The sequence below is a fragment of the Coloeus monedula genome (assembly GCF_965178545.1).
Source record: "Coloeus monedula genome assembly, chromosome: 4".
Taxonomy (NCBI): domain Eukaryota; kingdom Metazoa; phylum Chordata; class Aves; order Passeriformes; family Corvidae; genus Coloeus; species Coloeus monedula.
Window position 1 is genome coordinate 13820015 of NC_138784.1, and position 12852 is coordinate 13832866.

The 12852-nt window shown below is 39.5% G+C and overlaps 1 protein-coding gene across 2 annotated transcripts in view; it reads right to left on the reverse strand.

Moving 5' to 3' along the window:
- Window positions 1-7319, reverse strand: part of MPPED1 (metallophosphoesterase domain containing 1) — a gene marked incomplete at both ends in the record, with an annotated part of 45938 nt that extends 38619 nt beyond the window's left edge. For both annotated transcript variants that reach the window (XM_082280453.1, XM_082280452.1), the window contains 2 exons: window positions 2013-2198; window positions 7168-7319. In XM_082280453.1, coding sequence (XP_082136579.1) covers window positions 2013-2198; window positions 7168-7319 — 338 coding nt within the window. The remainder of the gene's footprint in view (window positions 1-2012; window positions 2199-7167) is intronic.
- Between the last annotated feature and the right edge of the window lie 5533 nt (window positions 7320-12852).

The window sequence follows — 12852 nt, forward strand, 5'->3', positions numbered from 1 at the left end:
TATTAAGGAAGAAGAAGAAGGTTGGGTTGGCTGTGGAGCTGCAAAATTATGGAAGGTACTGGAAGCAGCTATCTAGAAAAATCAAAACTGTTGGAGACTAATGTCTTCACAAAAAAATGGACAACCAGCAAAACCTTCTGAAATTCCTTCTCAACAGGAACGCTTTTAACCATTCTCCCACTTACTGCAGATTTTGCAAACACTTAAGATATTCAACAGCTGGTAAACTGTTCGTTTAAAATAAACAAACAAAAAAAATATTTAAAATTTAAGTTAAATCTGTATTTTAAATTGCCAAGAAATGAAACAAAAACCTTTTAACTTGCTAACTTTCTGTATCTCAAAGATGTTCTTGCAAAAATATAACTCGAACCACCAAGATCACCTTTTCCCAAGCGCACGCTACCATGAAATTGGAAGCATGCCTGAAAAGTCAGAAAATTAAGCCCTTTTTTTTGGAATAAAAATGATGAAGAGTACATCACAGAAACGCCTTGGGAAATCTCCCTACCATTCTGAGAGGATTTCAGCTTACAGACATCTTCAGAACAGTGTACAGCTGTGACCAGCAGGGAGGCAGATGGAGAACCAGAGACAAAAACTGTGCAGCAAGCAATGTGCACAGCCCCATCCTTGCTCACCAGCAATATCCCAAAGCACTTCTCTTCCCACACCAGCAGATAAATAAAATCAGGATTATTTAGAAGGGGTAACCATATGGTTTGAATAATTTGTAAATGCTATTTTCAGCACATTACTATAATACATGGCAGAGACCTACAAAATAGGGTCAAAACTTGCTGTTTTATAACCAACCTGTTCCATTTGGGTGCAGAGACAGAGTTGATAGCTCTATATCAATTTATTACTTCCACATGCTGTTCCTATCTTGAGAGTCACAGAACAAAACAATTGTTCCATGTGGGGCATGTTATTGGGTTCCTGAGCTCAAATAAATATTTATCAGCCTTCCTGATAATTATTTGCTTGTAAATATTTGTTTAAATTGTGAAGTCCTGACTTTCCTTTTTAAATTCCATTTCAGCCTACATGCATCTGTCTGCTTTGTGCTGTCCTAGTGCAGAATGCTGCAATATGTAGAAAAAAAAAAAGGAAAAAAAAAGGCAGGAAAAAAATGCAAAAATATCAACTACAAGAAAGAAAATCGACATAAAAACTTGAAATCCGTTACCCTTAAACTGTGTCCTTTCCCTCTCCAACTCCTTCATTCCCTCTCACCTTTTTTTTATTAATGAAGTCTCAGAATCCAGAAGCCACTTTTATTCTAAATTAAGGTATCTGCAATGCTGCAGGAACAGCACTGATGAGGGTTTTTGTCTGGATACAGTGCATGCTTTCCAATTTTCAGGGTCTCTTTTTTTTTTTTTTAGCATATACAAAACATTGCAGAAGCACATGTAAATCATCACTCTCTTGCCCAGTGGAACAGAATTTCAGTTACCAATGCCAACAGTTGCCTACAGAAGGCATCTACATCTGGTCTGCTACATCCAAGGCAGCAACCACAGGCACACACGGTTTGCTTTGTTTAGAATTCATCTCTGTGGCGCAGCTGAGCCTCAGATATAAAAAAATCCCAAACCTATGAGCCCTTTGGGGTTAAACAGACAAATGTTTTCAGTCACAACAACTTTTTTGGGGAGGCAGCAAAGCTGTAACAATGTATGGAAGAGATTTTATGTAAATCATTAAAGGCCTCCTGACTTCAATTGTTGCTATCACCAAGAAGTTGCTTAATGTATACTTGAGAGTGTGAAGGCAGAACAGATGAATAGTCTCACAAATCCTATTTGCTCAGTTGGAAAAATGCAAAAATATTTTTCAAAACTAAGGAAAAAAAAGACTCTGATTCCCGCTCACTGCCATTCAAATTTAAAAGTCAAATTAATATTCATGATTTCTGAGTGGGTGAAGGTTTTTAACTGGGAGGCAGAAGGGGCAGACACGATCAGTAAACAAATTTACTTTCAAATCCACACAGAATTCAATACCTACCTAGCCACTCGTTGAATTTTTTTACTTCACTAGGAAGTCCCAGCTCAGTAAAATCACCAGCATGTATTAACACATCTCCATATGGCATTTGGATGGGATCAGTTCTTGAGTGAGTATCAGAAATACAGACAAATCGTGTATATCCTGGAGGCTTGGGAGCGTCATGGGGCACCGGATCAACCCTGCAGGAAATGCATCATAACAAGGTTATAAAGTATTTACGTACTTCTTAGTGTCTGCTTTGCAATTCTAATACTGCTTTTTACCTTTACAAAAGCTTCCACAGACTTCTAAATCTGCCTGATGGAAGGATTTATTAAAACAAACCTAACACTAATGGGAGGTGCAAAAGATCTTGATGTTTGCATCACAACATTTTCAGTATTTGTTGTGTAGATAGATTAATTTAAAGAGATTAAGGAAAAGAGATTGGACTATGGCAGTAACTCTGACACAAATACTTACAAATAAATCAAAGGCATTGCCAGTTTCAAAGGAATAATACTACCCCATTTCATTGTTTAAATATGATTACACTGTACACAGGGAAAAGATTTATTTCAGATACATAAATGCATTTAAATGCATTTTTTTTCTAATTATAACTTCTTTTCTGCAAGTAACTCAATTCCAGCAAATTTAATTAACACATTTTGGAGATATGTTTCAGTGTGTTAATGTAAAGCAACATAAAAACTCTCCTAACAGCTGTAAATGTACGTTAAAGCCTGACTATTGTCAGGACAAAGTGACAACTTTCTGGGCTTAATTACACTAAATGAAATCAGATGCTGTGAGGGGTGAGGCTGCATTGTTCAGAACCCAATCTGTACATTCAAAACTGAGGAAACTAAAAGATATGACCCAGTTTGATGAGGTTCACTTATAATTTAAAAGAGGAAATCAGAGAACACCTCTCTGCTATAGGAGGAATACTTATTTTCAAATCAATCTTTTTAACCTGAATCCATATTTTGTTTGAATACACAGAAGCAAATCTATATGCAGCTATACTGTATCTGCTACTCCAGTTAGGGAATTCTGCTGGAATAAAATCAAAAAGGTAGAGATGCAAGAGTTATATTTGTGTCACTAGAAACCAGAGAGATATACAGAATTGTTATGAACTATTTTATTTTTACAACATTTCTTTTGAAAGGACAAATAAAATTAGTTTTGTTCACTGATGCAGTACACAGTACATATTTCTGTCCCTTGCTGGTTGTGCTTCAATTCAGGAGCTTACTTTTACATAAACAAACCCAGGAAAAAAAAAAAATAGAGATCTCTGCTATTAATAATATTACTTCTGTTTACTAGGTAAATTTTCAAAAATCATTTTATTGCTTAAAAGACATAAGAAGACATAAGATAATCTTTAATCACTTAATCTTTTCTCTGTGTCAAAAAATTCTATTAAATTTATAGGCAGATAAACTGAGGTGGTTTTGACAACCTCACAGGATTAGTGAGAGGATGAGGAACAAACCTAAAACATTGAAACCTTGTTAAATACAGAAAAAGGTCTTAGCATTTTCTACAATGTCACCAGAGTATGAACCAATTATTTTGTACCCATCTTTCCCATATAGGAAGAAGAAATATTGGGTTTTTTACAGCAAAACTGGAGGAGCAGCCTTTTAGCACAAAGACCTTATAGTTGTCTTTCTGAAGTTCCAGGTTTTGAGCAGAAAGTAGCTAAATATGAGCTGAGGAGTAAACCCAGCTGTGATCACATCCTACCTGATGAACGACATGCCAGGGGCATATGTAAGCAAGGATGTAGTGGGAACTCCAAAACTTGGGTGGCAAAGAGTGCAGTGGACTCCAAGCAGCTGGAAACACCTCAAGTAGGGCACATGGAGAAGAGCAGATGAGGGAAAAGGGTTGAGATGTTAAAAATGCCTCTGTTTTGGAGGAGAGAGCTGCACAGGACGAGCTCTAGGGGAGGCAGCGGGGGTGCAAAGGAATGTGGGCGGTGAATGGTGGAGTTTAGACTGGGCAGTGAGGGTTTGCCCTCAGGTGGGAGCTGTGTGAAGGACAACGCAGACAGTTCACAGAGTTAACCAGGAGGGTCGGATAAAAACGATGTGGGGCTGACCTTGACTATCACTGTAGATGTTCAAGCTAAAAGGATTAAACATCAGTCCAGTAACTGAATTATTGCTCTCCCTGCCCAGCACTTCCCAATGTGAGTTACAGATGGCATTACTAAGCCAGCTTTAAATCATGGATACTACCTTGGCAAATATAAGGATATGGACTGGTCTAAAATACTACTTTTTGTGGTAGGGTAGCCTTTAAGGCAGGTACTGCTTCTCCTTCAGAAATCTTTTAAAGCTCAGCACAGCAGTAAGCTGGGTGTTAGGGAGTAGTGTGCATTTCACATAGGAAGCTGTATGGAAAGAACAGCAGACTTACCATGGCAACCCCAAGCAGCACATAATGCACATGCTTTGGATGGGGATGGGGAAGGTGTGGACAGCATTTTCCTGGTTGCTGAGGTATGTGTAACTTTTAAATTCTGGCCAGAGAATTTTCGTGGGAAAAGTGCATCAGTACAAAAAAAAAACCCAAATAAATGAGATGCAGATTTCTCATGTTGAAGTGATATGCACACACTGAGACCATATATAGGTAAAAGCATATGTCAAGTTTCGCAAACACATCTAAGTTTTATTACTGGAAATAATTTCTGAAGGCTCAATCCCCATATTCTTGTGTAACGCATTCCCACAGCAGCTGTCACACCAACACCCAATGCACAGCTTGCAGCACGAGCAGAGGAATACAGATCTGCTGATTATTTTTGTGCAAATGCTTTTGTTTTTCTTTAGATCAGTAGGAAAACTTGCAGAGAAACTGAAAAGCAAAGTTGGAACATCTCAGAGCAAAAACACTTCTGGAGGTTCGTTTATACGCTAGATTTCAGTAGTTCATGAAGGAGCGAGACAGGCACTTTCCAGAAATGACTGATGGACTTGAAAACACTGGCAGAATTTACCCCCCTTCTTGTCAGAGGCAACCCAGTCATCTCACAAGCACAAGGATGCCGGACTACAACAGATCTAGGAAGGGCTGTCAGCATGTTCTGGGAGCTAAAACGTGAAATACGAAATCCAAACCTGCACAGAGGACCAAGGAAGAGCTGCAAGACTGAATCCAGAAGAAAAGAAGCACACAACCCTCCCCCTGAGTGGTTAAAGTAGTTTACTGTGAGTTCAGATGTTAACAGGTCTACGTGAAATGTTTATGATTGCCTGCAACATCACTAATGGAGGTATTTTGAACCATGCACAAAGACTTCACCTCCCTGAAGTTAAGGACAAAACTTGCACGCACAGAAGCAGGGCTAAGATTTCACCCACAACAAACATGTGAATAAAAGGTGCTTTTGTCACCCTTTTTGCGTCTACTTTTCCTTTCTTTGTTACTATTCTATTCACTGGTAGAAAAAAGAAAAAGCAATCCTGCTGGTATTCAGAAACATTATTTACTATTTCTGTACAAAGAGAAAGCATAGGTCAGATTGTGGTACATGTTTCAATTGATTTGGCCTGTTTTTCTATTTGCACGAGCTTCTTCAATAGTATTAAGCATTCATGAGAGATTGCTAAACTCTTCTGAGGAACTATTTTCTAGGGATAGCTTATTTTCAAGTACTTGCTTGGGTGCTGGGTTTCTATCATGTAGTTGACTGCCTAAGCCTCCAGTAACATGATTTCTTGCTGGTTAGAAGTTTAAACAGCATATTGTTGAGAACCAAGTGAATACTAATAAATAACTTGTTTTCAGCCCAGTAAAACACACTCAGCTTTTAAGACCAGGAAACAAATTCCTGAGCGCCCAGGAGCTGTCTGAATATCCACAAAGAATAGCTAAGCCTCAACAAATCAGGCAACCTGCATTTGGCATTTTCATTTGTAAAAGTATTTCTGAACCCACATTTGTTTGTTTGTACTTTTTCTACCATTTGCCAGCTCTATAAACAAAAGATGTTTCCCAGTGCTAACACTCAACTCATTTTACTGTTTGCATTTCAGTAGGATCTAAAAAACCCCAACACAGACCATAATACACTGCCCCCAAAAACTCAGTGTTTGCTCACCATCTTGATATACGTGTTAGTCATCAGATTTGTTTTATATAATCTAATTTATACCAAAGAAGTGTTCACTAAATAGACATACAACATTCAACCAGTCACAAGTGCTGAGTTTTTTAACTGCAGACATCATGACCTATGTTTTTAAGTTATCAAATCATATTAAATACCAAAAAAGTAAACTAGGTGGCTATTTGTTCAGTCTTTCTAAAGGAAAAGGGTTCCCTTTTAAAAAAGGAAAACCAGCCATCTGATCTACAGATAAGGCTGCTTCTCTCTTTAATAAACACAATAAAATGGTGCAGACATTTTTATTCCCTATAAAAATATTTTACAGTAGAATTTTATACTTAATTTATTTGTAATAGCTTTAGTGTTTTGCTCTTCCTTCTGGCTTTAAACTTTATGGCAGATTTCATTTCGTAATTATAATTCTCCACTTTACGTTACAAGTAAATCATCTAGAGCAGTTAATTTTACTGATGTTGTCATTATATAAGAAGTCAGAAACAAACATATTATTTTAATTACTCTTTAAGCACTTGGCATTTTAAGCACATTGGTAGGAAAGTAAGTTGTCGGATGGGTGCCCACAGTATTTTATGTATTGATATGATTTTTCCTTTGTATGCAGCTGTAATATAACCAACCAAACAGAATGTGTGCTGTACAGATCCAGACTTGGTATTTTCAGAAGCTCTGTACATCAATATGCAAGTGCACAAAGCAAACAAACATTATAAGATTGCAGAAAGTATTATCCTTGTAGCATCTCGTGTTTTATTGCCACTGCTTGTTTTTTATTTCTCTTTTTAATACGTAAGTACTATGCATTACACTTACACCAGTAAAGAAATCTTTCTCCCATCTTTTAACAAAGTACTTTTCAAATGGACTGATTTTGTGTCATTATAGTAATTATTATTAGAAAGCAGCAAAACAGTGTTCTTTGAATTCTTTTTGACTGGTCCATCAAATACCACATTGACAAGGCAATAACCATTCCGAAGGCTGTGCTAGAGCAATAACAAAACTATAATACTTACATTTGCACATGTGGGGGCTGGAAGCGTCCCTGGTTAATGTTGTAGAACGTGAAAGCCTGTGTGGGGTTGGAGCTGTACTCATCCACCTCGATGATGAGCCGGCTGTGCTGGTGCCTCCTGGCTGCCATGATGTGGGACTGGGCGAAGGCCATGTCTGCGCGCGGGGCCGGCGCCCTCAGGCCACCATTTCTGCTATCTTCCTGCTCCAGGGGCGAGCACCATGACAGCCCCCGACCCAACCAGCACACTCCCCTTCCAAACACCTAGGGCAGATTGGAGACATGCAGCATGACTGTCGGACACTTCATCTGCTTGGAATTTGCTTTAATACGAGGTGAAGACGGAGGGACAAAGACCGACTGCTCAAAGAACCCATTGCAAACCTTTCCAGCTCAGTGACCTCATGGATAAGGGGTGGGAAGCACGTCATGAAAGTAAACTTGCTACAGAACATAGGGGCAACTTGCTCAAGTATTTCAGACTTTTAATCCAAACCCAAAAGACAAGACAGTCATTCAGAAAGCCACATCAAATCATAATGTTTTTCCAACACAGTCATTTACTTTCTTTTTTTTCATAGAACTGATGAACTTTTATTCCCCATCCTCCCTCAAAAAACCCCCACCAAACCTGAAACTGAATACATGACTATGCACAACTCCAATGCAAGTTAATTGAACAAGAACTAGTTTAACTAAATTTTCCCGGACTCTGTGACATTTATTACAGAGAAGCATTGTGAGTGCCTGTTCTTTACATCAACAGAAGAGTGAATGGCTTTCCATGCACTTGATCCTGGTTTTACATTGTCACTGAAAGAACTCCTTGAGGAGGACACAACTCCTTGAGTGAAGGACACAAATATGAAGAGCTCCCCTCTTCAAACAGTTTTCAGTCAGTACTAGCCCAGCATTCTAGATTCACAGGAAAACAGCATGATTCCAAGGCTAACACACAGTTAAATGTTACTAAATATTAAAAAATGTAAAATCCATACAGGTTTTATGTTTGGGAATAAATTTTTCCCCGAAGGCTATGCAAGTCTAGAACAGCAGTACTGAAAATGGGTAGGGGAAGAACAAAGTGAAACCAACCGGAATGCAAAGAGTATCCCCTAGAAACAGCAGAAAGTAATTTAAATGTGAATTTTACTCTTATTTCCCAGTTTTAATAAAAAATGGATTATAAGCTATAAAGGTGGGTATTTTTACAGTATAACTTTGCATCCTTTTTAAAAGTTGTCTGACTTAAATATTGACTTTCATGCAAGCAGGGACTCTTTTCTTCTAGGGAATACAAGCAATCTGATTCAAAGACATATTTCATGAATAGCCACGCTAGAATGCAGCAATTCACGTAATATGCCGAGTTTTGGAGAGCAGGGCTAGAAGTATTTTCGGTGGCCATGCTGATGTGCCTTTCTGCCATTCTGAATGGATCACTGTTGAGAGTGATGGATGAGGGAGACCTTCACAGTCACTCAAATATTTAAAGTTATTTAAAAGTACTTAGGTCCAATTCAGTTTAGTGGCAGTCAAGCACCTAAGCATCTTTAAAAATCTGGGCTGCAGCCCTCTGCTTAACTACCACAGATGTTAAGTGCTCCAAGAAGTGGCAGGGTATTTTTGTTTGGGGAAATCTTGTTCTCAGGAAGCCAAAATGAAAGATTCAGCTTGGTTTTTGTTACTGGCTGAATGGCTGTAAGATGATGACAACTTGCTGTCACTAACAAGCCACAGCAAAACAGCCTCAGAATAAAGGAGCAGATTCCTGCATGCCCTCCCCTAGAACGGAGTGGCAAGGAAATGCTAGAATAACAACAAAGAAAATTTGGGATTTCAAACACTCTCAGATGCTGCGTTCAGGCTACAGAAGAAGCAGCAGCACAAAGGAATGTGCCAGAGCAGGGGGAGGGAAGGGAGGCATGATCCTTGTAAGAATAATCAAGTATAAATTGCTGCATTTAGGAAATAAGAAATTATGACAGCAGATGTGAAGAACCTTCCCTAAGGAGCTTCCTGTATTAAATAATGCATTTGTAAAGAAGTTTCAATAGTCAAGGTCAGAGATTTTATGGGGGGCAAACTGTTCTACGTGAACCTACTTCTGTTTGAAAGAAACTATTAGAACTGGTGACCTCTAGAAATATTCTCCAGTAAGAGAAATAATTTATGATTCCACATCTCTACATAAGGATTTCGAACTACCTGAAAAACACAGCCTTTTTTTTACAATTCAGGGATTATGCCCACTTTACCTACAACTGAACTGGGGTTATGAAGGAGTTAAGGCACTGCCTTAGGGACCTAGAATCTCCCTTTAGCCTTAGGAAGTTCTCAGGAGCCCACAGCAGCTGAGGAAACAGCTTCTGTCAGCCTCCTCTTTGGGTCCTATCCTTTACAATTTATAAGTCAGATGTCAAATCTGCTGCAGAATCAGCAGATAAATGTGGATGTACCCCAATACCCGCTCTTTGGCTCTCTTCCTCTTTCTGAACAAGTGGAATAACAATTACTAACGCAATCTAACTCAAAAGACAATTTGAGTGAACAGAATTTGTTTGTGAACAGAAACACATCCAGTACACCACTCGACACATCCTTTAGTGCTGAAGAGATCTTTTAAGCAGGGAATCAACCCTTGCACACAGGAAAGTGTGTGAATCACACCATTAGGCCAGACTGAGAGAATGGCAGCCATGGGCAGTCAGCAGAAAGTACACTCTATACACAGGTGAAAAATGGGAAGACAACCTATTTCCCTTGATGTAAAAAAAAATGGAAGGGGAAAAAAAAGATACACAACAGCATATTGAGCCTTCTGCTTAGTGACAGCCACTCGCTGCCAACCCTGGACACATAGAAGCCATAAAGACAAGAGAGGGAAAGAAGAAGAGGGAAGAAGAAGAGGGAAGGGGAAGAAAAAGAGGGAAGGGAAAGAGGAAGGGGAAGGGGAAGGGGAAGGGGAAGGAGAAGGGAAAGGGGAAGGGAAAAAAGAAGAGGGAAAGAAGAAGAGGGAAGAAGAGGGAAGGGGAAGAAAAAGAGGGAAGGGAAAGAGGAAGGGGAAGGGGAAGGGGAAGGAGAAGGGAAAGGGGAAGGGAAAAAAGAAGAGGGAAGAAGAAGAGGGAAGGGGAAGAAGAAGAAGAAGAGGGCAGGGGCGGATTGGAAAGGGGAAAGGGGAAAGGGGAAAGGGGAAAGGAGAAAGGAGAAAGGAGAAAGGAGAAAGGGGAAAGGGGAAAGGGGAAAGGGGAAAGGAGAAAGGGGAAAGGGGAAAGGGGAAAGGGGAAAGGAGAAAGGGGAAAGGGGAAACGGGAAAGGGGAAAGGGGAAAGGGGAAAGGGGAAAGGGGAAAGGAAAGGAGAAAGGAAAGGAGAAAGGAGACAGATCCTGCAATAAAAATAAAATAAATAGCAATCGTAGGAATACCCAGTGCTAAACAGAAATCATCTATGTAACACACAGGATCAGTAAGTGTAATTCAGTAGCAAGCTGATTTCAAGCTCATTTCAGAAACATACACAGATGTCTTTGAACCTTACCTTTCAGTCTATGGTTTTCTTCCTGCATAAGTGATTGGCTGACTACTGACATTCTTGGTGTTCGACAGAACAAGCTGTCTCCTTCCAGCTTGACTGATAACCAGACTGACACCCATTACTCCCCTCTTTCTGTTTCCATTTCCAATAGTCCCCCAACTCATAACTTTTTCTCTCTTTTAATATGCTGAAATGTATTGCTTTCCCAAACCACAGTATAAAATGCAGCAGGGAAATAATTATCTGCTTCTGTAGCATGCAAGTTTTAAAATTATATGCCCAGCATTACCAACACAGAGAGTTAAGACTCAAATCCCCACAGCAACAACATGCTAACCATCCTCTTCCCCCAGACTTATGGAGCTGCGGGATGTCTGCCAGGGAAAAACAGAGAAATGTAAAAAGGACTGCAAGAACATGAATACTAAAATAAATATCACAAACCTGGCTGTTGGAATCACAGACTGAGAAAAAGCTATTAAATCAGCTAAGCCATCTTCTTACTGAAGGCAGGAATGTTCTCTGTACATTATTTTCCTGCTGTTTTCTCCAGCATGTGCTCAAATGGGCCCCAAATTCCACTGCGTACAGTGGACACTGCTCCAGCCTTCAGAAGGCTTCACATCAGGCCATGAACTGTGCGGGTTGAAACATCTCTCCTAAAGAATTACTGGACTAGGGAGATAGGACTACCCAGACATATTTAAGTACTTTATAAGGTCCTCAAATAAATCTTTGTATTAAGATTTTTCTTTAACTTTTTTCAGCCTGAAATTTCTGGTGTTGTATCTCACACCTTTCTAGTATAGGTAGCATAAATATTTCCCCTTTTGCACAAACTTCCCAGCCTTTTTATGCATCCTATTTACCTTTTTGGGTTTTTTTTTCTCATTTCAAGCCAATGTTTTATTTTAATGTCACTTCCCCACTCACAGATTTTGCTTTATTCTAGGCTCACTCTCATGTCCACTGTCCCTCCCCATATCTCACTCCACTGTCCCCACTGCTCTCTCCATCATCCACCTTTTGTCTGAAGTCTAAAAACACCACTGACACTTCTTGAAAATAATTCCAGCAGCACACAATATGAATCCAGACTTGAACCAACATGACTCAAGCAGATGTCACTGAAATAATAATTAGAAACCAAGATAAAATATTGATGATGAAAATGATATTAAAAAAAAAAAAGAAGTTATGAATTGGGAGAAAACTATAAAGGTGTTCTCTGCTGAGGAATGAACTTTGCTAAGTTGCAAACATCTGGAGGTCAAGAAGCACAATGTGACTGTGGCACATCCCAGCAAGACCTGAACAGGGACAGTTGCCAGATTTTTCACCACCAGTCAGACACAGAAAGAAGAGAACACTGGGACTCTCAGCAGTACCAAGGCCAGGGGCAAAGAGGCAGCTACAGAAAACGTTGTTCATTTTGCTCAGACAGCCTGACAAGCTGGGGTTTGGAGAGGCAGTGAAAGAACAAAATGTAGTATCAAAAAAAGAAAAAAAAAAAAAGAAGCATTTCCATGAAGCTATAAAACATCAGAGCTGTATTTTTTTCAGGGAAAGCCAGTAAGACAAGAGCAGTAAGGTACCTTCAAGAGGAGTGTGAGACCACACGGTGACACACTTGCTTCTCGTGCAAAGCTCGGACACTGCTAACCAGGAACTCTTCCAAGAGCTTTAACAAGGGCCCAGGTCTTCCCTATACTACAGTGCCCTTCACGGACCATCAGATTATCCCCTACAAGGGGAAGTAGACCCTTTATTTAAACCCCCAAACAATCATTACAGAGTACTCTGCATCAATGGTCCAAATTGTCACAGTAACGTTTTTATAACCACCAGCTTCGCTATCACAAATTCCTGCTTTTGCTTTAACCTCCTGACAAATGCTTGTTATAAACTGACCACCAGTAAGGGAACATACTGAGATGAGAAAAGAAACCACTTACTCTGAGAAATAAGCTGAAAATACTAAGGCTTTTTGCTAAAATACCCATTTCAGACAGTTCAGATAGAGGCCAATCAATGGAATCAATCTGCTATCTTCAGTTCTGCCACTGGAAAATGAATATTGAAATAATCCTAAAAAGGCATTATTCTGTGGGAAAGGATGAGCAAGGGAAATCACTCTGCAGATGAAAGCCT